The sequence below is a fragment of the Diuraphis noxia genome, unplaced genomic scaffold (genome assembly GCF_037042655.1).
Source record: "Diuraphis noxia isolate RWA-SAM2 unplaced genomic scaffold, SU_Dnox_SAM2 contig0002, whole genome shotgun sequence".
Lineage (NCBI taxonomy): Eukaryota > Metazoa > Arthropoda > Insecta > Hemiptera > Aphididae > Diuraphis > Diuraphis noxia.
In genome coordinates, this window is record NW_028301712.1 from 15,357,764 (window position 1) to 15,380,800 (window position 23,037).

General features: G+C 26.4%; 4 protein-coding genes across 7 annotated transcripts; 1 reads left to right on the forward strand and 3 right to left on the reverse strand.

The window, feature by feature from the left end:
• Nucleotides 1–201: 201 nt before the first annotated feature.
• LOC107163945 (calcineurin subunit B type 2) lies at nt 202–2,934 on the forward strand. Of its 2 annotated transcripts, XM_015511593.2 has the most exons (7): nt 202–340; nt 408–753; nt 817–856; nt 937–1,113; nt 1,195–1,316; nt 1,445–1,618; nt 2,397–2,934. In XM_015511593.2, the coding sequence occupies exons 2-6, from the start codon at nt 751–753 to the stop codon at nt 1,613–1,615; spliced, it is 513 nt and encodes a 170-aa protein (XP_015367079.1). In that variant the 5' UTR covers nt 202–340; nt 408–750; the 3' UTR covers nt 1,616–1,618; nt 2,397–2,934. The 2 variants fall into 2 exon arrangements, with proteins under 2 accessions (XP_015367079.1, XP_089075384.1); XM_089219258.1 differs by lacking the exon at nt 2,397–2,934 and having other exon boundaries at nt 1,445–1,854.
• A 245-nt stretch (nt 2,935–3,179) lies between these two features.
• LOC107163942 (uncharacterized) lies at nt 3,180–12,384 on the reverse strand. Its single transcript, XM_089219252.1, is given in 9 exon segments — nt 3,180–3,490; nt 3,493–5,216; nt 6,006–6,226; nt 7,547–7,861; nt 7,926–8,053; nt 8,117–9,153; nt 9,767–9,948; nt 10,018–10,752; nt 12,278–12,384. Coding segments are annotated over 9 exon segments (4,446 nt in total). The 5' UTR covers nt 12,362–12,384; the 3' UTR covers nt 3,180–3,470.
• Nucleotides 12,385–12,971: 587 nt separating this feature from the next.
• Nucleotides 12,972–14,252, reverse strand: LOC149058136 (cytochrome c oxidase assembly factor 6 homolog). Of its 3 annotated transcripts, none has more exons than XM_089219260.1 (3): nt 14,012–14,252; nt 13,801–13,957; nt 12,972–13,269 (listed from the first exon to the last, which is right to left on the reverse strand). In XM_089219260.1, the coding sequence occupies exons 1-3, from the start codon at nt 14,059–14,061 to the stop codon at nt 13,183–13,185; spliced, it is 294 nt and encodes a 97-aa protein (XP_089075386.1). In that variant the 5' UTR covers nt 14,062–14,252; the 3' UTR covers nt 12,972–13,182. The 3 variants fall into 3 exon arrangements, with proteins under 3 accessions (XP_089075386.1, XP_089075388.1, XP_089075387.1); XM_089219262.1 differs by having other exon boundaries at nt 13,154–13,269; nt 14,073–14,252; XM_089219261.1 differs by having other exon boundaries at nt 13,154–13,269; nt 14,019–14,246.
• Nucleotides 14,253–15,686: 1,434 nt separating this feature from the next.
• On the reverse strand, nt 15,687–17,015 carry Sbat (LSMD1 domain-containing protein Sbat). The gene is made up of 4 exons (XM_089219259.1): nt 16,863–17,015; nt 16,726–16,789; nt 16,367–16,532; nt 15,687–16,285 (listed from the first exon to the last, which is right to left on the reverse strand). Exons 2-4 carry the CDS (start codon nt 16,774–16,776, stop codon nt 16,173–16,175), a joined length of 330 nt encoding a protein of 109 aa, XP_089075385.1. The 5' UTR covers nt 16,777–16,789; nt 16,863–17,015; the 3' UTR covers nt 15,687–16,172.
• Between the last annotated feature and the right edge of the window lie 6,022 nt (nt 17,016–23,037).

The window sequence follows — 23,037 nt, forward strand, 5'->3', positions numbered from 1 at the left end:
CTAACATGTTTTACTTTTCTAAAACATTCCCCAAAACTTTTTCTGCGTACATCAGTACGACAGTCACAGTACATAACTGTACGACATATAAAATACAATTAATGTACCATGATTATAAAGAATTGTGGCGACAGAATTAATGTACAATATTATCAGAATTATCAGATTGTATTCTGTTTCAGGTTTCTGTGTCTCTGTGACCAGCAGCTGTGTTATCAATTTATCATCGTCTTGGGCCAGGGTAGGGCCTTAGCCAGGGTAGCCGACTATAATTATTATAGTGGCGATCACCAAGGCACGTCAACGAGCGGGGCACGAAGTCGTTGCTACAGCTGTTTTCGTATGTTATCTAAATCGATATTTTTGTTGCTTGATACTATCAGCTATGCTTATTTATTATTATATAGGTAGGAATATATACCGTGGATTGAGGGCGGTGGTTCGAGACTCCCCAGGGCCCAGTGGTAACGAAAAATAATAGCTCTCCCCACTTCCCCGGTCAACACTTCACCCACACACATACACATTATACACACACACATTATTATAGGTATTTATCATTTAGTATTACTGTATTACGCTCTCGCGCTCCCTTACTCTATACAAATCCAATACACATACGACGTTTAGACATTATACGCGACCGAAACAGAAATCTCTAATCATTTCGTATTGCGGCCACCCATTATTGTCGTCTGCTACTATAACTGTATTTCAGTTCAATATCTCCACCGTATTTCACCTCCGACCATGGTATGTAAAAATTGTGCTTGAGTATCGGACCATAAACTAAATGTGTCTTATAATGATTTCCAGGGGAACGAAAACTCGCTTCCGATGGAGCTGTGCTCAAACTGTAAGTACCTACACGTATTTCTGTTTTCGTACCCAAACCATTGTGTGGGACTAATATGTTTCTTATTTTATTCTTGTCAGTCGATGCCGATGAAATCAGACGTTTGGGCAAACGGTTCCGCAAACTTGATTTGGACAACTCCGGTGCTTTGAGTTTGGACGAATTTTTATCTTTGCCCGAGCTTCAACAGAACCCACTTGTACAAAGAGTTATAGACATATTCGATGAAGATGGCAATGGTGAAGTTGACTTCAAAGGTAATGGTTATGTCTACATGGATTTCGGTATTACTGTCTGTGTCTAGGTATTTTGTTTTAACAATTTATATTTTTTTATAGAATTTATTCAAGGAGTTTCTCAATTCAGTGTTAAAGGAGACAAGGAATCTAAGTTACGGTTTGCTTTTCGAATCTATGATATGGATAATGACGGATATATATCAAATGGTGAATTATTCCAAGTATGTACCTATATAATTATTGAGTTTAATTACCTCCATTTGTGTAAAACTACTACCTTTTTAATTAGTTAGAAGTTCTTGGTTGTCTTAATAATTAATTAGCTGTTACGTTTTATTTTTATCTTTAGGTTTTGAAAATGATGGTTGGAAATAATTTAAAAGATACTCAGCTTCAGCAAATTGTGGATAAAACTATATTGTTTGCAGACAAAGATGAAGATGGCAAGATTAATTTTGAAGAGTTCTGCTCTGTTGTTGGCAATACAGATATACACAAAAAAATGGTTGTTGATGTTTAAATTGTAAGTTTTATCCAACTCCAGTCTGTTACAGTAAAAAATAATAATTCTAGTTTATATTAATTTATAATCTCATCTGCCTTGAATATTAAATTTTTTTTTATAAATCTTCCACCATTTTGATACGCTATTAATTCATGTCACAGAACATTTTTTATCATAATTATAGCTTTTTTTTTTTTAAACATGGCACCTTCCATCTTTCTCAAGCCTGAATGCTACATACAAACACAAATAAACATATTTATTATTGATTCATATAAAAACAAGCATACACATAATGTATTATACAAATAAATAATTATTGTTATATTCTTAATTAGTTTTATCAAGGCTATATGTATGTATGTATGTATGTATTATTATTATATATATTTTTTTTTTAAACGAAAAATTGTAAATTAAAAGTTGTATCATTGAATATTTCTGTTCTGATAAATACTTATTGAGCAGAAAAGTACATCTCTATGTTTAATTATTAATTAATATTTCAGTTGCCACTGGATAATTTAAAAAAGAACGTAATATAGTTTTTCATTTTTTTTTTTTTTTTTTTTTTTTTGTTTTGTTGATCTTTGTACTATATTTATTATTTTTATTTTATTTATAAATGTTAAATAGAAAAATAAATGAGAATAAATTTATTTTTTCTAACTTACTAGAAATTTGATTTGTCATGTTTTATTTATGATGTTTAAACTATGAAAGCCAATTTAAATTTAATTGAATAACATTATTCATTTAACAATTCTCTAATAAAAGCTTAAATATTTTGTTTTAGTATTAATTAAATTGTGCCAATAATATTCAAATAAAGACGAAAATTAACAGTCTAGTCAAGTGTTTGAACTTTCCAAATTTAATGCACACCTATTCATGGTTAGTTCAACTGTATAAAAGTATTGTTTAAATTACTATGGACAAATTTATTAACCATATACCAAACTTCATAACTGGATGCCTAAAATTCAAATACAGGCTGACAGTATCTATCTATATTATATTTAATTTACAATAAAAGTATACAAAATCATATGTTTGCTGATCTGTTTACATTTTTTGCCTTTTTAAAATTGTTATTAAAATATTTATTATTACAAAATAAAAATAAAATGTCAATAATATTACATAATTATTGATTATATATTTCTATTTAACTTGCACTGTTACTTTAAAGTACAGTTATTACTTGTATGTATACATTAATGATCTTGGTATCAATAAATAAATAAGATTTTTACGTATGTATCATGTATTACTTAGTAAATTAATACCTTTTTCTGTCATATTGAATATAATATACTTGACTTAACACTGGATTTTTTTTTTAAATTTTTATTATCCTCAATCAATGTAGATCTGCCATTTATTAACCATTAGATAGATAAGTTATTTGTAATTAAAATATATTCATTTATTGACTGTATAATATACTTTAAACAAACAGTATTATTGCTTTTAATACTAATTTTTGAAAAAAAAACAAATCTGCAGTTGATATGATTATCATTCAATTCAAAACGTAGTCAGTATCAAATGATAAAATAAATAAAAATTAAAACCATTACTTTTAAATTAAATTTATGAATTTTTTATTTCCAATGGGAAATATTATAGTCATACATACATAGTTGTGACATAACTTACAGTTGAAATTAGAAAATAAAAAAAACCATACAGCTAAAACATTTTAAGAATAGAATTATAACATAATATTTAATTAAATGCACTTATGTACATTAAGGCCCATGTTAATAAATTTCAGTAGTTTATACAGTTGGAAAAAAATGTAATAATTAATATTTAATACACAGCATTATTAAATCAATAACCTAAGACCTACCGAACACTAATTTTAACATTGTCTTAAGCATTAGAGAGTTTAATAGATAAATCAATAAACTTCAGTATTGGAAAAAACATACTTAAATAATCTTTGAAATCCAATAAAACTAAAATTTCTCTTTTATAGTATAATTGCTGGTAATGTACACTCGAATATGTGTCTAAAATCATTAAATCTTCATCAATTAATGTATGTTTAAATTCACATTCATTTTTTAAAGTACCAAGACATTTTTTTACTTCTTCTTTATAATAATCAAGATGATCATTTAACTTAATCAAAGATTTGAGACCTTCAAAAGCCAATTTCATGATATTTGAATGTTCTTGATAAACATTAGACTGTTCATTAAAGAATGGATTTATTGTTTCATCAAATTTAGTGCGTACTTTAATTTTAGATAACTGGTCCCAAAAACAGGTAAATGCAACCCTTGGGCTTATTATAGAAGATACTATGTCAATCTCAAACATTTTCCTTAAACACATATAAGGATTTAGTAAGTAAGCTTTTTTTTCAGTTATGTGACTCATAAACCTTGTCGCCTCAACTCGTACATTAGTGTCTTCATCTTGCAATAACTCAACAACTGCAAACCACAGTCTGGCATCATTCTTCGTGTATTTACAATAAAATAGAGATTTTGATGAACTACATCTATCAATAGAGTCATAAGAGTCACAATCGATGAATTTAAGCACAATCGGCAAAAATGTTGTATAAACTTTTCTAGGACATAACCAGGTGAGAACTGGTAGCATAGCGATAAAATCTTTTTCTGAACATAATAAACATGTTTGTAATATTTCAGAAAACCGAGTATCAGAAAGTTCTAACTCAAGTCTAATATCTTCATGTCTTACATATAAAAGCACTTCAATGTTCAGAATAATTTCTTTTAATATGTCCTTGTCGTCAACTTCCCATCTAAGTAAATCGGTTAATTTACTTATTAAATGTACGCCATTTTCGTATCCTGTGTTACAATCTCTAAGGCATCTAAAAAAGCTTAAAGTTGTGTGCTTATCAGCGTTCCTAAAAAATTCTTTAAAGTCTGAAAAGTTTGATGTGATTTGTTGTGAGATGTAATTTTTTATCATTAATTGTTTAACATGAATGTATTCAATCGATGAATTTGAAGGAAGTGGATCTATTACTTCACAGTTTATTGATACATATATTGATTTACATAATGGTGGTAAATATTCATGTGCTATTTTAAAAACCTCATATTCTTGGTTAAATTCCATATAATAAACATCTTTCAAACATTTATACACTGACATCAACCCGTGCAAATAATTAAAACCTTTAAATTCTGTAAAATTAATTCTTCCATCACATTTTATTATTTCATAACTAATGTTATTCAGAGTTGATGATATTTCATTTACTTGTATTGTGTTGGCGTAAGCTTGAGCTGCCATGTTTCTTACAGTATATATTTCAATACCAAAACCAATAGACCACAAATTACATCGAAGACTTTTTAAAAATTGTTGATGGTTTAATGGTAACAAACTCCATGACTGTATTTTTGCACCCTTCAATAGAGACATGAATGGGATTAATCGAGCTTGACTTGAAAGTTTACAGTTTGTTTGTAACCATAAAGATTGTAAACGTTGCATCAATCGTGGAAAATGATATAGTAATGGCTCTAGTGGTAAATGAGATAACCAACAATCATTGTTTAAACGATTTTGACCAATCAATCTCACTTGGAGTGAACTGAAAAACTGAAGAGCAGCATTCCTTGAAAAAAATTAATATAAACCAATAATTTCAAACATTTTATCAAAGACTTGAGAGGACGCCGTGCCACACCCACCATTTGTTGTATCAGTCTTACAAACGCATAACATGACAAATTTACACTCAGTTCACGTTTTATTCTATAAACTTAAAAATTAGAATGAATAAACCTATTATGAAACTTGATGGAAAGAACATCATCTGTGTTTTGTTGGAGATTGTTTTAGATTATTCAGTGTTTAAGAGAGTTATGCCCTTATAATAAATTTATATCAGTCTTATAAATGCTCATAACACACTTAAAAACTGAATTTTCGTAAAAATAACTTCCAACAAAAACTCAGTTTAATGTTCATACCATCTTGTTTCATAATAGGTGTTTTTTTTCACTCTAATTTTTAAACTAACGAAATAAAATGTGAACTGCTGATCATAAATTTGGTATAAAACACACTTAAAAGACTGAGACAACAAATGTGGGCTTGTCGTCCTCTTAAGAGAACATTATACCCACAAATGTTGTCTACTTACCTGCCACCACCTTACCTACACATAACATATCAAATTTATTCATTTAACTCTTATTATTTTTAATATTAGAGTAAATTGACCTATTATTAAATAACAAGCGAAGTCTAAGATACCTAGGTATCTAAAGCACATTGTAAGTTTTTGTTTTTTATATTTTAATCTTATATCAAGGTATGAGCATTTTAAAATTTAAAATTTTAGAGTCTTCAAAATGTTAGTATAACATTCTCTGAATTTATTCAATAACATTCAACTCACCTGATTGTCCAAAGAGAAGAATTGAGTTTATCGATACAAAGCATGATCATATCTTCCATAAAACAATATAAAATACTTGTAGAAATTGACGCGTTCGAAAAAATTGCAGTTAATAGATGTTGGGCTCTTGCTTGGGGTAAATCAACAATAGTATCAATACCAACACACACATTTTCTTTTGCTATATTGTATAATTGCTCAACACAATCTCTAACAGTGTTCTAAAATTTTAAAAATACACGTATATAATAAATAGGTGTATTATAATAAAATAAATTTTTAAAAGTTTAAGATGATAGAAATATTATTTATTTAATTTTTTAATCGAAACAACCAATTATTGTGTTTGAAGAGTAACTAAGCAGAATTTAGTTACCTAAAAAATAGTCATGAACAACTATGAAATGGTGTTGGTATACACGCCTTTTTAACTATTTATTACAATCTCTCAAAGTATTCAGTTTATTATTTGATTTCTTGCTATAAGTGTCTATAACGGAAATATTTTTGTAACTCTTGTTTTCAACAAAATGTTTTGATTTTTTTGTTTTTACAAAGAAATATCAGTAGACTTGAAATGTCTACCATATGATTATACTAGCATTTTCTAGTCATATTATAATTTTTAAAAATTTATTGAGTAATCATAGATATTTAAAATGTTCTAATTTTATATTACAGTTTTTTGTTATCAATTAACATTTATAATAATACATTTTTTTGGGTTATAATAAATTTGAAAATTTAATACAACATTTTTTGAAAGTTATAATAACATAAATTAAAAAATATCAAGAATACATTACAATTTTTGTTATAAGTGTTAAAAAAAAAAATTTATTCAATGTTAAAAATCAGATATTCAAATATATAGTTAAATAATTACAAAAATGTATCTTCAATAAAATTGTATTATTTTGTTTTTATTCAAAAATTATTAATCATAGAAGTTTGAAATACACTTATTCAGGGCCGGGCCGAGGGGCGCAAAATTTGATATAATTAAATTTGAAAATCTAGGGAGAGGGCGTAAATTTTTATTTTACAAGGAGTGCAGCTATTGATCAGCCCAGCCCTGCACTTATTACTTATATACCACAGCTATATTTCCCTTATTTTATACAATGATTTATCATTGAGTTTAATTTTTATTTATTTAATTGTATCAGTTACAATAATTATTCAATGACAATTATAAGGGATAAAATCATTTATAGCAAACTATCCGGTTTTATTTTGTTTCATTAAGCCTGTGATATTTTGTTAATACTTTATAGTATATACTATATTGTACTTAACTCCAAAATGAGTAACTGTAAATATTTTAAATTTTCACCATATGTTTAAATTAGCATTTTTTTTTTTTATAAAAATTGATAATTATCAGTCAAAAGTTTGAAAATTTCTCATAAGTAGGTCATACTGAAACTAAAAATCTAACACAATTAAAAATTTTATTTTAGACTTAACTACAAAAGTACAAAACCTTATTTTAAATGGAATCAGAGTCTACAATTTATATAATGTTTATAAAAACTCACTTTATTATTTGATACAATTGCATGTATAAGGTATCGTACTCCAGCTGATCTTCTTGATATCTCATCTTCTGGTTTCATACAATTAATATGGTCAGTCAACATATTTTGACACCAATTTAGTGACTCTTTCCAATGTTTAATTATTATCCCCAGTGATTTGCAAGTAGCTTCCATAGCACCTTTATGTCTACACCTAATTAACACGTCTGCTATTATATCCGCACATCTTTTTATTTGAGTATTTTTATTCAGTTTATTTGAAACATCACCAATCGCCAACATAACTGCATATTTGCTCGCAACATCACAACAAATCTGTACAAATTATTTAATATTTAAGGAATAAAATAATTGTTGTAAATGTATGATATATTTATACTTTAATATTTATCCAAATGAAGTTTAAAAGAAATTGATTCGTTGGTGTTTGAATATTTTCTTGATTTGATGTACGTAAACTACTTAATGCTACATCCATCTGAGCAAAAGATGGTGCCTCAGGTTTACCTGAATAATAAGTTTCCAATAATAAAAATAATGATATTAAAAATGTATATATAAGAAATATACCTTCTTCATCCATTTTAGAAGATAATGTGTCAAGCATTAAATTCAAATTGTCTTCAATCAAATTTAACATCAACTCAATCTGTGATTCATTTAACTTGTTTTTTTCCGGAGAATTTTTTTCAAATGACAAATTATTTAGAGCATCTAATAAACCATAAAGTGTGCCATGTGTCACATTGCTAACAAAATTATCTTTTAGTTGTTTTTCTTGTTTTTTTGCTAAATCTAATATGTATGCAGACACAGACGAATTGTTTATGTTGAATATATCAATTTTAAGTCTAGATTTGTAAGCTAATGTAGTTACAGTATATATTATAGTTGAACCACTTTCATTTTTATAAAATAAAGGATCATAACATAAGTTTATACCAAGTTTCATCCAATTATTTAAATATATTTTGTCTTCTTTTACAACACTAAAATATGACACTAATATTTCACTACATATTTTTCTAATATCTTCAGAATCTAATAAATTTATAAAAAGTAAATGTCTACATGAATATGAAACATAATTTTTGTTTTCATACTTAAGTATAACCGAATATATTTTCAATGATGTAATTTTTCTTTGATAATTTGAACCAGGAACTAGATTTGATAAGATGAATACATGCAATCTGTTTAAAAATGTGAGTATAGATGTATTAAGTTTCTTAGACTTGTATAAAATATTTTTTAATCCAGAAACAAGTTCTGTCCTGAGAGTTGAACAATCGCTGTTTATATTATCAACAATAAAATTGTAAATAAAATCCAATATATTGGTTGATAACTTTGAAGAACACAAAATAGTGAATGCTACAGATCTTATTTTAGCATCACCAGAATTCAAAGATAAATCAAGTATTTCTTGAACATTTTCTACTTCAGTATTATAAACCATTTTTAATACATGTATTTGAAGATATAAATCAGATTTCATATTACATATTTTATAAATTTTAATTTTTTCATATAACATCAATAAACTGTCCATATGTTTGGTTTTCAATAGAGGTAATAGGTAAGTCACAAAATTATACCTTGTTAACCTGAAAAATTAAATTTTTAAATTTCTTACTAATTTCAAAACAATATTAATGCTAATAATTTACAGTTTAGAAATTATAATAACAGTTAATCAGTTAAAAAGACACAAAATTTGCACGCATTACATGTTAAAATTTGTATAGAATTAACTATAAAGATAACAATATGATTTAAATTATTTATTATTTATTATTTTTATCATAGTTAAAAATTCTTAACATTTTCAATTTTAACAATTAATGATAGAAAATATAGTATGAGATACCACACAAGATTTGATATTATGATTTTGGAAATAAAAGAATGTATAAAGCCATATACATTTTTAATTTGAAATGTATGTGTAAAAAAGTATCAATGAATTATCATTTAACAATTTTTATTATTTTCCAAAAAATATTAATAGTAAATACTTTTTTTTCACAATAATATATACAATCTGTACAATTGATGCACAATAAGCATATATGATAAGGACAATAAATAATATGAGTACTTAATAAGAAGCCACCCACTAGTGGCACTTAATTTTATTGTAGTTGTTTAAATATATGTCTATACAAAATATTGACATAAATTACATTTAAAATTTCAACAAAAAATTATAATACTTACTCAGAATTAATATTGTTATTAGTCAGATAATTAATAATTGGCTGCATTACTAAAGTACTAAAATCATCTTCACTTAAATCTTTAATGAATGTTTTATATAGATCCATACAAGGGGACATCAAGTATGGTTCATCTAAGCATTTCCACATTGAAATTGATAAAATATCATACTTCTCTAAAATCTAAAATTATAATAATAGGTAATAAACCAATAATATATTTGAACTTATGAGCTAGAAAATATTATATACCTTTTTGGCACCGTATTTTGATGCAATAACAGTCAACATATAAAATTTAGTTCTCAAAGACCATGATATTTCTATCATTACTATATTAATTATATAATCTAAATCTTCAAGGTCTAAACATTTGTTCAAAAGTAAAATACATTGATCATGGATTGATGGTAAATAATGATTAATTTGACCCATTAGGACCTTATAAATACATTTTGATGACTTTTTCCACTGATCTTTTGTTATAACTGTCATACATTCCGTTAAGTATTTTAAAGCTTCTAAATTTATTTCATTATTATGGAAGCAAAAATCACAAATATTTTCAATTGAATTATTTATATAATTTAATTGTTTTTCAAATTGAAAGCATTTAACAGCACCAACATGAATAAGCAAACAATATCGATCATACTTATCTGATGGTAATTTAAATTCTTTTCCAAGACTTGTAAAATATGTAATATTAGAACCACTAATATCTGATTCATCTAATTTCATAGGTAAAGTCCATTTATTTGTTTCTTCATTATTAGATTGTTGATTTGTTAAACATTGATTAACTAAATAAAATGTTCGATATAAAATTTCAGGAAGAGAACTTTGATAGTCTGATGCATGTTTTTTGTAATCAACTATGTCTATTAAACGAAAGTGAATATTTTTAAAAATATCTTGGAATTTATGATTTTTTGTGAAACAGTCTACATCACTATCAATACTTTTTTGAAGATAAGTATTTAACTCCTGAAAAGTAATTAAAAATATCATATAACAGATGTAAATATAAATTTAATTATGACAAAATCGATTCAAATGTGATTTGAACACATTTATTGTGCATTAATAAAATATAGATAGTTTATACTTTTATGTAAAATAATTATTAAAATACATAGTGGAAAAATTTGATTGATCTTATTTATTGCAATTGTAAATACTAAACAAAATAATTGTTAATTAAAAATAAAATTTATAAAACTATAATGTGTTAAACTTTTGAGCTTTTAAAATGTTTTCTATCTAAATGTTAAAGATCATTAAAATATATACTTTTTACTTGAGTATATATTTATATTATTTAAATTCAGTTTATAATAAATCTTAATCAGCTTTTTTTTTAGTGATTTTTTTTTTCATTTTAAAATAAAATTGAAATTAAACAGTTTAATGATTATGATGAACTACTAAAATATTAAATAATTTAGATTATATTATATAACAGAGGTTTCCAAACTGTGGGTTATGTTCAATTTTTTGGTGGGTCACATAATGGTTTAGAATATTATATACTTCAAAAATGTTAGATATTTAATATTATAGGTTATTTGAGAATATATAAATATAAATATAAAAGATATTATAATATGGATAAACTAAAGTAAAAATGATACAAAATTTCCATGCGATTAAATCTTATAAAATATATACTTTGGATGTTTGAATTTAGTTTTATCATACTTATTATCATTATCCACGACAATTACAAGTGCACCAGTCTGGCAGTGACATGTTACTGTTACCCTACTGGACTAAAAGTCATCGCAATAACGGTGATAATCAATAAAAAAAATGTCATTACAAGATTGTGGGTTGTCAAAATTTGAGAATTTTCCAAATTGGGTTATACCATGAAAAGTATGAAAACCTCTGACATATAATATATAATATTTAAAAGATGTTTAGAGCTAATAATTGCTTTATTTTAAGCGTATTTTCTACAGTTTTTTACTGTTTTAAAATTCAAAATGTACTACATTTAACAATATTATACAGGATGACAAGCATGTCAAATGTTTTACAAAATTATAAAATAGATGAGACTAATAATGGATCTAGTGTTTATTATACTTATTTTTATTAAAATTTTCCAGACACTAAGTCGTCTTAACTTATTGGTAATGAAACTATTATACTTAGGGCATTTTTGTAAATTATTAAAATTAATAGCTAAGTTTTAAATTATCATAGCCTTCATCTATATCATTAAAAACCCATTAATAATAGACCATTCATACAATAGAACACAGTTACAAAACTCAAAAACTGCTCATTTACATTTTTCAGAAAAATTACCCACTGACTTTTACAATTGACAAGGAGTTCTAATTTTAAAAATATAAGTTTATATCTCCACAGAATACTCCTTAAGTAGAATAAAAAAATCTCAAGAATTTAAAAATCTGTTCTTCTAATCATAAAAAAATGGATAAGCTTGTTTGTATGTTATGTATGATACATAAAATAAATCACCCTGTTACAACATACTTACGGTCATAGAAGTATAATTGTATTGAAAATTGTTTTTAAATACTTCCACGCTAAACTTGTCAAGTAACTCTTGAGAGGACAACATATTTGAAAGAGTATTACTACAGTTAAAACTGAAAAAAAAATTTTTTAAATAGTAAAAATTGAAACAAAAGTCATTAATACATTTGGTGTGAAATTGAAATAGTTTAGTACTGTCAACCGAAGTGAGATGAGATTACTTGGTTTTGGCTTAAATATATCATATTATTTACAAGAAAAATAGCATAGATTATTACAATACTAATACAATTATTTAATTCTACCACTATGAAAATACGTTTTATAGCTTTTGTGATAATTAACACGAAACATAATAACTATGGACTGTGCCGAATTATTTTTTGTGTTCAACACTACAGTGATTTAGACAAAATCATTGAATATTTGAATTCTCATTGAATCTAACAGATCCATTACAGTGACCCACCCTAAACCTATTGTATAGTAGTAGTTTCGACTTGCCAACCTTTTTAAAACACATATTTTGTTACAAGTTACCTATAATTTACTTGAAATAATATTCAAATTACAATTTGAATAACTATTCAAGTCAAGCTAAGAATACCAAGAAGAAAGTTAAAATTGATTTAAGTCATATCGGTGGACGGTATGTAAAGTAAAATACTGAAATAGGTAATAACAACTGCAATAAATATTTATTATTTAAGCAATTTTTAATTTTTGTTATTCTTACATATTACTATATTAGGTACAACATTTAAATCATGCCTAAATTTAACTTTTCAACATAACAAACAAAATGTTTAAACAATAAATAAATTAATATAGTAAAATTAATTTCAAATAAACTATAATAACTACTAATGTTACCTACCAATTAAACTAACATCATAATTGAGTATATTATTTTTCGTTTAAAGGCTCATATCCATCTTTTTCCATTTTTTCTTTAAACTTCAAATAGTTATATTTTCTATCAAAGTGTTTTACCTGAAAATGTAATTCAATTAATATATTATTTTTTCAAATTTTTAACATTTAATTGAATACACCGGTAGGTTTCTACTCTATTCAGTTATAGAATAGCTAGTTGTAAGGATCTGAATAAGCTCAACCCACTCCTCCGTCCTAAAAATGAAGTTGAGAATCATTGTACGATTTCTACGTGTACCAATTGTTAATGGAAAACTATAGATTAGCAGCAGTGCAAGTAGATCCCTAATCAATGTGCAATTTTTACATATAGCATAGAGTGAGCCATTTTTAAACTGAATAGGGTATAGTACCTTCCTAAATAACTAAATCTAAAGTATGCAAATATTATTTTAGCTAAATATTAAATCATAAGTTAAAAAATAAATTGGTTAAGTACTGAAATTGAAAATAAAACAGTATATAAACTTAGTTATTTTTTGGAGTTATTGCCTCACTAGAAGTTAAAAAAACCATGACCTCAAACCAAATTTGATGATTAATATGAAAGTAATAATTTCATTTTAAAGTATTAGAACATTGATTTACCCATTGAACTGGACAAGATGATTCATAGGTTAGTCTGAGATCGGTACATTTGTCTTCTTTATCATTGTTGGAACGCAAACATTCCCAAAAATTATCACGAGACAACCAACACTTAGTCCGTTCAGTTTTGGATAAAAATTCCTCTTTAGAGTTCATTCTAACAAAAACAATTGTCAATGCTTTTAAATATCATCAAATGTTCCTATACTACCTAGTACCTATGTGTGCAGCATAGAAGTTTGTGAATATAATACAACGCATTTATAACTTACAAGATATACCTATTATCTTAAACAATATAATGTAATACTTGAATTAAATCCTAAAATATTAATTTGAAAATGTTAAATAAAGTATAAGAAATAGGTAATTACTTAATAAGAATTCAACTATTTATTTTTACACATTGGTGTTTATAGTCTTTACTTTTTAACTCGTTAACAGTTAACAATTTAACATTGAGGTATATCAGCATTATCAGCAACAACATATTGTATCATGTGTAATAATCCATAGACCTGTGGTTATACCAGAGTATAAGGTCTATGGTAATAATCATGGTTTTAGATATACAGGTATATAATATATATAGGTATATCTTAAACCGTGGTAATAATATTAATAATAATAAGGTAGAAGTGGTATTAACCAATAACCATTGTAAAATATAACATTTGAATCTTGTTTGCATATCCCCACTTTTTCCTATATGTTAAATTCTCCAATCATTAGGCTTTGATTTATGCGACCAGTTGAGTGAGTGCCGAGTGGTGATTGGTGAATAACTTAACATCACAGAATAAAATTAACATATTATGGTAAAATTTTAAAAAGTGATGAGCGCCATGAGCCTACAAAAAAAATGCCATAGCCTATGGAGGTATAGATCCGATGTCAAACTGACAACTATTATGATTTATGATTGTTAAGCCACCGTAGTTTCCGTAGTTTCACACATCATAAATGGGTTTCATGCATTTATTTATTCTATATCTACGTCGGTGATAACATTCAAATTACCGCGTGAATTTAAATATGATAATCATTTTTTTTAAATATAATAAACTACAACTGAATATCATAATTTTAGATTTTGTGCGGAGCGATGAATGTATCGAATTTATAATGATGTGTGTTTTATTTTTGAATCTGTCATCACCTTTAAGAGCAGTAAAAACGCTTTGATTTTCTTCAACAATATCTTTTCTGATAGAAAAATAAACTTAGTTGGTACATTCAGAAGTCATACGTCAACAATTTTCAAAACGGCAGAAAAAACAAACTAAAAATTAAGGCAATTTCGGTTTCCTAATACTTTAATTTTTTTTTTAAATGTTATTGCTTTGAATATTCAATACAAGACTTCAAGTCATGTTTTACAATTCAATAAAAAATTTTAAATTATATGTATATTATTTATATTATTAATAATTTAATGTTATGGACGATTTCATACAACTACACTATCAGCAAAATAAATGACTGTATGAATGTTCAGATACTAGAGTAATGCAGTAATAAAAATACTGTAATATATCCATTCTCTAAGGATTCTTTTATTGCCTTAATACAGAGGTATTTTTTAAATCAAACTTTCAAGTATTCTGAATACTGTAATTAAATTGATTTATCCAGAGTAAAAACACCCATGTCTGTTAACAGTCATCTAAGTAGTAATACTCATTAGATTATAAGCCATTTTAATTCACTATGTAAAGAAGAACTTTTTTGTTCCTAAAATTAACTAGTCGATTTATAAACTTGTTAAACTATCTTAACAAATTTAATAATAATAAAATGCATTATACACATGATAGATAATTGAAAAAAAATAGTACAAAATAAAATTAACAATAAAGTAAAGATACTTATGAAACTCAAATAAATTGATTGCACTTAAGTGTCACATGTTTATTTTCAATCTAAAATTATTTCATGATTAAAATCAGCTCTGGTAATCTAAAGCTATAAAGGAAAGACAATTATTCTTCACACAGAGAATATAATATCCAATAAAATACCAATTTATCATCGCAAACATACAATTTAACTTAGGTTTTAAATTTTAGATTCCTACAAACAGTTTTATAAATCGGTGATTATAACAAGCAAAAATTAATGTATTGCAATTGATTATAAAATATAAATAGTATAAAAGATCAATATTTATTACAAGATAGATAATCTATTACATGAAGTTTCTGAATTTTTAATTTTTTTTTTATCTATCCTTCAAAAAGTGTCAATGTTTTAGAACTTTTATATTATATATTATTCAATTGTTTAAATATCAACAATAAAAGTAAACAAAGTATGCACAACAATTACATTATAATTGCACTTATTTAGTACTTTCATGTTTCTTCAAAATTTTATGAACTTATAGGTTGTTCATTTGTTTGCTGTACATCTGTATGAATTGAAATAATATGACGCCCAGGAATCATTACTAAACCTAAAAGTCGAGATTCTCCAGTATCTAAATCTAAACATATATTGATTATTTTTCATTCATGAAAATTTTCAACATCATAAATAATGTAATTTGTTTTATTAAGAAACTCACCTTTTTCGTTAAAGTATTCATAACATGTACTAAGTATTATATGAGCATCTTTATCAGTACAAACAAATGTTCCTACCAAAATGCGACCATCTATTAAATTAATTTTCATTTGCTGATTCAACCAAGACATAAGTTTTCGCCTTCCCTCAGTCTGCACTCGTTCTGGCTAAAATAAAAATATGTACAACCATATAATAAACAATGACTTAAATATTGACATTCTTTTATAAGAATATAATACATACTTCTATTTATCAATAATATTATACAATTCATTATAGTTCAGTTTTCAGTATTTAAATAATAATAAACATATGGACATAGGTAGTTGGAACAATCGATTTTTACGTTCAACTTACCATATAGTTACAAAATTGAGTTTTCTGAACATTTTGATAGTCTGTTTCCATTTTCAAATGTTACCTATTGATTTTATAAATTTATTATTTAGTAATAATATAAACAAGACTACAATATCAAAAAATGGGCAAGTTACCAAATATATTAACACAGATACAGTTTAAATAACAAAAATAATAAATTTAATTTTTATTATAAATATCTACTAACTATAAGACGTATTAACTATTAAGTAATTTTAGGTTTAGTTATAGCCTATAGGTAGTATTCATATTTCATATTCAGTTATCACTTTATCAGTACCTAACCTTATAGATGAATGAATTTTTCCTTATCAAAGGCTAAAATAAATATAATACATAACGATTAACGAATGTTTGATAGCCCCGGGTTCATATCACAGATATATAAAAATACTTTATATATTTTTATACATAGAAAAGAGATTAAATAGAAAGGCGACTCCCGTGAAACGTTTTGATACTAAGTTCGATACTAGCGCTCCCGACGGTTGTCTTAATTACTAAACAATCGATTGTCAACCATCGATATTACTGATAGAATATCGATATTTATACTATTGTATCGATATAATTGCTATCGAAATTATTTTAAAAATTAAGAATAAAATTTTCAAATATTCTAAATAAAATAAAATAATATACTAAATTCATTATGTCAATAAATATTTATTAAGTCATAAAACATAAAATGTATACAATTATTTACATAGTACAAACATAATTTTTGTCATAAAATATTAGAATATATACAATTATTTACAAAGTACAAACATAATTTTTGTCAGGGTTATAGATTTATACATAATAATATCTACGTAAATATTTAATTAAAAACATCAAAATATTAGTTCAAAATACAATTAATTATTTACTATTTTTTTACATTGTGTCATTGTTATCATAAAATACAATTAATTTAATACAGAGGTATTTGCTAAAGGTAAATTAATGCAATAATTTTGTCTATACATAATTAACATTTTGCCGTAACAAAACCCTTTTTTTTTTTGAATATTTATCATGATAAGAAATAGCAGCAAGTTTTATAGGATCAGAAGTGCAGTTGTTTTTTTCTCCTTTACTCAAAATACGATTTATATGGTTTACATAGGAATAAATTAATAGTTTACAAGCTGTTTTGAGAAAAATTTTAAATAAATCATGTTCACTGCAAACTAAATTTTGGATAGGCACATTCTGAGAAACACAAATGAATACAATTCACCAAATGCATTATTTTTATATACATACTTATGGAAATTAGAATTAAACAGATTTATTATCAAACTGTACACATCTATTGTTTCTTTATCCGGGTAAAATAAGTGACATTGTGAATATTGGCGTTCTTGAATTAAAAAATGTTCATCCAAAGGATAAGTAGCACAAAGTTTTGAAATGCAGGTAGAACAATTTTTAGTCAATTGCTTTACTTTTTTAATAATCCACCCACTAACATAAGCTCTACTGCCAGAGGTTATAATATTATCGTTATTGGGTGGCATTGACACTAAAGTAGTTTGTAATTGGTCATTACAATCAGCTTCTTCAACAACAGATTCAATTGGTATTTCATTGAATAAAAATTCTTTTAAATTATCTAAGACTCCATCGCAGTCGTCGTCTTCACAGTTTGCACCAACGGAATGATTAGATGTAAAATTATTAATAACAAGAGCTTTAAAAGAAGAAATGAAGTTCGCAGGGGTTGGGTTAATATTTCGTATTCCATGACTTCTTATTGAACCAAAAAAGTTTTCAATAGGGTCCTGGTTGAAATTTCTAAGTAAAACATACTTGAAACCATCTTTCAATAGTCTTTTACAAATTAACTGCATTCCTTTAATAGTTCTTGTCCAATTTGAAACTGATGGAATTGATTTATTTGTTTCATACTTCATGGTACTTAGGACATCAAGACATTTTGGCCAAAACTTCCAATGAGGTGAATTTAATGTTACTGCACTACTAAGCTCTTTACCTGGGCTAGGCTTGATCACATTTCCGTTGGCACTGTCAAAAAGGTTGTCAATAAATAGGCATAATTGGCCAGTATCTTCTGCCCCAGAGTCAATGCCTTTGTATTCTATAACAATTAATAAAAACTATAAGTACTGTATAAAATGAAAAATAACATTAATTGTTCAAGCAATAACATAAGTTGAAAATAATATTGTTTCATGTTTTTAAATGGTTTGTTACAAATATATATATAGCTTACCAGTGAAGTTAGAGTTGTTTGTCATTAAGGCCATTCTCTTCATGATTGCTCCAACACGCTGACTGAAGACTTGGGCTGCAATTGATACCTTCATTTTTTTAATTTTTTCTGGATAAACATGAGAGTCAGAAAGCTTAGGTACAAGACGGTCTCCCTCTGTACTTTGGTCTTTATCAAATTCATAAAATTGAATAATATGTTTCCACGATGCTTTTCTCTGTTTATTTTCATATGTGAAATTTAAGTCTTTAGTTATAAGATTATTCCGCAGACCTTTTAGCAAATGTGGGACATCAAAAAGTGGAATTATTTCTTGACCACCAATTTGGAAACCAAATGTATCATTTTTTTCCACTGCTTTAAGATTAGAAGTATCTTTAGTTTCTTTTATTAACCGATTGATAGCAGCAACATTGGATGGGGCTTGATCACAAACTGTAGAAATTACAGTAAGGCCTGTTGACTGCACTGCTTTAATAACATCTTTAAGTATAGTTGATAAATTAAGACTGTTCATGCTGCTATTGGTCAAATAAAAAGCAACTGGTTGTTTAAACTTTTTTCTGATTCCTCTCACCATAAAAACAAGTGCTTTATCAGAAAAATTTGGTAAACAATTATTGTTACCTAGGTCTTCAAATCCAATAACTTTTCCATTTTTTTCAGTAAATTGCAATGATGAAGAAATTGAGATTTCATCAAAAATGACTGAACAATAACGATCTAGCTTATTTTTCAATTTCTTTACTGCAGTTTTCAAATGATCAAATATCCTTTTATTGATTCCTGTATCAAACGGTATTTTATTCAATAAATCCATAATTGATTTCCGGGAAGGAAGAGCGAAGACCTTTGAAAGTGTTTTATACGCTTTTCCACTCTGCTTGAACAGAGACAGGGCAAACACTTTATCATCTACTGTGAAACGTCTTCCACGCGGCTTCTGTGGTTGCATTCTAATTTGAGACTCAATAAATTGTCTAGTGAACTGGTTTAGTCCACATAAAGACTTTTTATTAGTATTTATAAATTTATCAGCCATTTTTAGTCGAGTTCTAGTTTCTGTGTATCGTTTGTGTACAACTAAATTTTTTTGTCTATAGATTTTGACAGCATCATAAAGAAGACTTTTTCTTGGAGTCAATTGTGATTTTCTACACATGTTCATCTCTACCAACAAACCCTTAACTTTGTTTTTTTTTCTGATTTGTTTAGATTGACACGATAAAACATCTGTACTGATAACTAAAATCAAAATTTGATTAATAATAAAACAAAAAAACATTCAACCCATTTATAGTTACCTTCATTTCTAGGTTCATCAGATACACTTGGATTTGAATTGGGTATTTCACTTTCACTTATTCCAACTAAACTAATATCCATGGTATCAGATACACTTGGATTTGAATTGGGTATTTCACTTTCACTTATTCCAACTAAACTAATATCCATGGCATAAGAATCTTCAGGATCTCTAAATGCTGCCATAGTTATACCTAAAATGATAGTAAAAATTGTGTTAGATAATTTAACTAAAACAATAATTTGAATATTAAAAAAAGTTTTTACTTTTATCAATACTGATGTTCATTGCCATAGAGTCTTCAAGATTGTCTACTATATTAATCATGTCTTCTTCAATTATACCTAAATCCAAATTTACCTTTAATTAATAATGTGCTGCAATATCAAAATAAAAAGAAACAAGTGTACATTTTTACACCAACAATAAACTTAATAGCAAAATATCATGCACTACATTTTTTTTTTAAATAATCAACTCATGCTCATGCACTACAGTCACTAAAGGCATTCTCTATTGATTATGGTTATTGCAAACGGTACTCATTATCAATGCTATTATATAACATGTAAACAAACTAGTAATAGCATGCAATATTCCAAAACATTTTAAAATAAATAAATAAAAAAACTCACTCACTAAGGTGAAGCAAAATATCAACAAAACCATTTTTTAGTGTTTATAATATTTATGCATAATTGCACCATATTACAGTTGACGGTGTTTATACATGACAAAAATTGTACTTACGTACAAAAAAAGTTTTTTTTTTCGTATGGTTGGATAATTTTTCATTGATTAGATAAATTGTCAAACCATAGAAATGTAATTTAAACTTTTTGATACAACCAATACTTGATTTCAACCGTTTGATTAAAACTGATGTCAAGTATTGGCTATATGCACCCAATACGTAGATATCTTATTATCTTAAGTTATAGGAATAACTAAGAAGTAAGAACATTTAGGCTGACAAAACATATATCACTATAGAACATATAAACAAAAAAACAAATATTACAAAATATTGAAAATTTCAACATATTATATAAACTTAAAATAATATATTTACCTGGTAAATTCAGAGTTGGCAATGAATTAGTAATCAACTTTTTAAATCCAGGACTTTTACAAGTTTCTTCAAAATGCTTATCACACATAACAAAAGATTTATAAACTATGTCAATTGGTTTATTTAATAATTTGTTATTTCCTGATCTCTTCACCCAAGCGTCAAATGTGTTTTTTTCTTTTGGAAACCTATGACGAAGAACAGTTTTGTCAGTGTATTTGGTGTCACAACCAATCACAACACAACTATTTGACGGCATGGCGAAACAGTAACAATTATTCACCAAAACTATTAATTTAACAATTAAAAACAAAAGCAAGTTAAATTGAAAATCGTTAAAACGGAACAGTTTTGAAAAATTAGTAAAACCGTTATGGCGTTGCGTTATGTGGTTATGTCGATACTCGATGACGCGTCACTAGATGTAAACAAAATTACTGCCGAGTGCTGGAACGGCAAAAACAGAGTGACCCGTCACGCAAATATTTATAATTGTACGCGACATATATTACGTTGGTATGGCGCGTGTCTTAAAAGTGTATATCAGACCCACCGTATAGAGTTATACCCCCCTGTTTTTATATATCTGTGGTTCATATTGTCTATGCACTAAACCGCATTATGATTTATGGCTGCACTGTGTTCCGTGTATAACAGTGTGATAACAGGCACCACACCGCCGTCCACCTGGCAACCATAGAGTAATATTACTCTATGCGTCCATCACCCACGGGCACGGTTTAAGATATATATATATATATATCTTAAACCGTGCCCACGGGGTTAATATCACAGAATAGATTATATAAAATATTAATAATAATAATTACAATACATTTTTTTATATAATCTGTGATATGACCATGTTCTAATGATATGATCATTATTATACTTATTAATTTATTATAGACTTGGAAATCAATGGACAAAGGGGTAAGCAGAGTAATCAACAACAACAAAACACGAATGGATATTCGCAGAAAAAAAACTCCGGATCCATGACCGTCATTAGTTAGTCTTATCAATATTGTACTTATCAAATGTTATGGTGATTAAATGCGCCGTGATTTATTTAATATTTTAATTTGTCATAGACAGATTACGAGTTAATGACGGCGGGGGCAAAATAAAATAAATAATAATTTAAATTTAAATATTTACAGTGCAGTTATTATATTTAATAACAAATGGAATATTTATTTATTTTCTTATTTAGTATATACCTATATCTACTATTATAACTTAGTTATTATATTATTTGCACGTTTTTTAAATAATATATTATTGGTACAAAAAATATGAAAATATAAAAATTATGATTGTAATTATGGTGGTTTGCTCATTTATGATAGCATTTGTATAATTATTGAGAGGCTTGAATTCTGTTGGTATTTTAGACTTTGGCGAATCCTATGAGTTGAATTTAATATAGGTACTATAATTGTATTGTATTCAATTAATTTTATATATAACTTTATTATTAATATTAATTAATTTACGGAATAAAATTTAGTTCCTTATTTAGTTCAGCACACAACAATTATCAGCAATTTAATATAATTAACATAAACAAGGGATACAATATAGGTACAATATAGATGCAATAAGCAGTGGAGTACCGGGTAGGGGGGTTCCCCACCAAATAAAATATGAATAATGATTTTGTTTACTCACATTGTACATTTACTT

Bases quoted from the DNA above. Each gene is read 5' to 3' on its own strand.
- Sbat (XM_089219259.1), bottom strand. From the start codon at position 16,776: ATGGAAACAGACTATCAAAATGTTCAGAAAACTCAATTTTGTAACTAT. The intron at 16,533-16,725 runs GTAAGTTGAACG...TTTTTATTTTAG, and splicing joins CTCAATTTTGTAACTATATG to CCAGAACGAGTGCAGACTGA. The intron at 16,286-16,366 runs GTGAGTTTCTTA...ATATATGTTTAG, and splicing joins TGAATACTTTAACGAAAAAG to ATTTAGATACTGGAGAATCT.
- LOC107163945 (XM_015511593.2), top strand. The intron at 1,114-1,194 runs GTAATGGTTATG...ATTTTTTTATAG, and splicing joins TGGTGAAGTTGACTTCAAAG to AATTTATTCAAGGAGTTTCT. The intron at 1,317-1,444 runs GTATGTACCTAT...TTTTATCTTTAG, and splicing joins CAAATGGTGAATTATTCCAA to GTTTTGAAAATGATGGTTGG.
- LOC149058136 (XM_089219260.1), bottom strand. From the start codon at position 14,061: ATGCGTTGTATTATATTCACAAACTTCTATGCTGCACACATAGGTACT. The intron at 13,958-14,011 runs GTAGTATAGGAA...TGTTTTTGTTAG, and splicing joins GCTGCACACATAGGTACTAG to AATGAACTCTAAAGAGGAAT. The intron at 13,270-13,800 runs GTAAATCAATGT...TTACATTTTCAG, and splicing joins CATCTTGTCCAGTTCAATGG to GTAAAACACTTTGATAGAAA.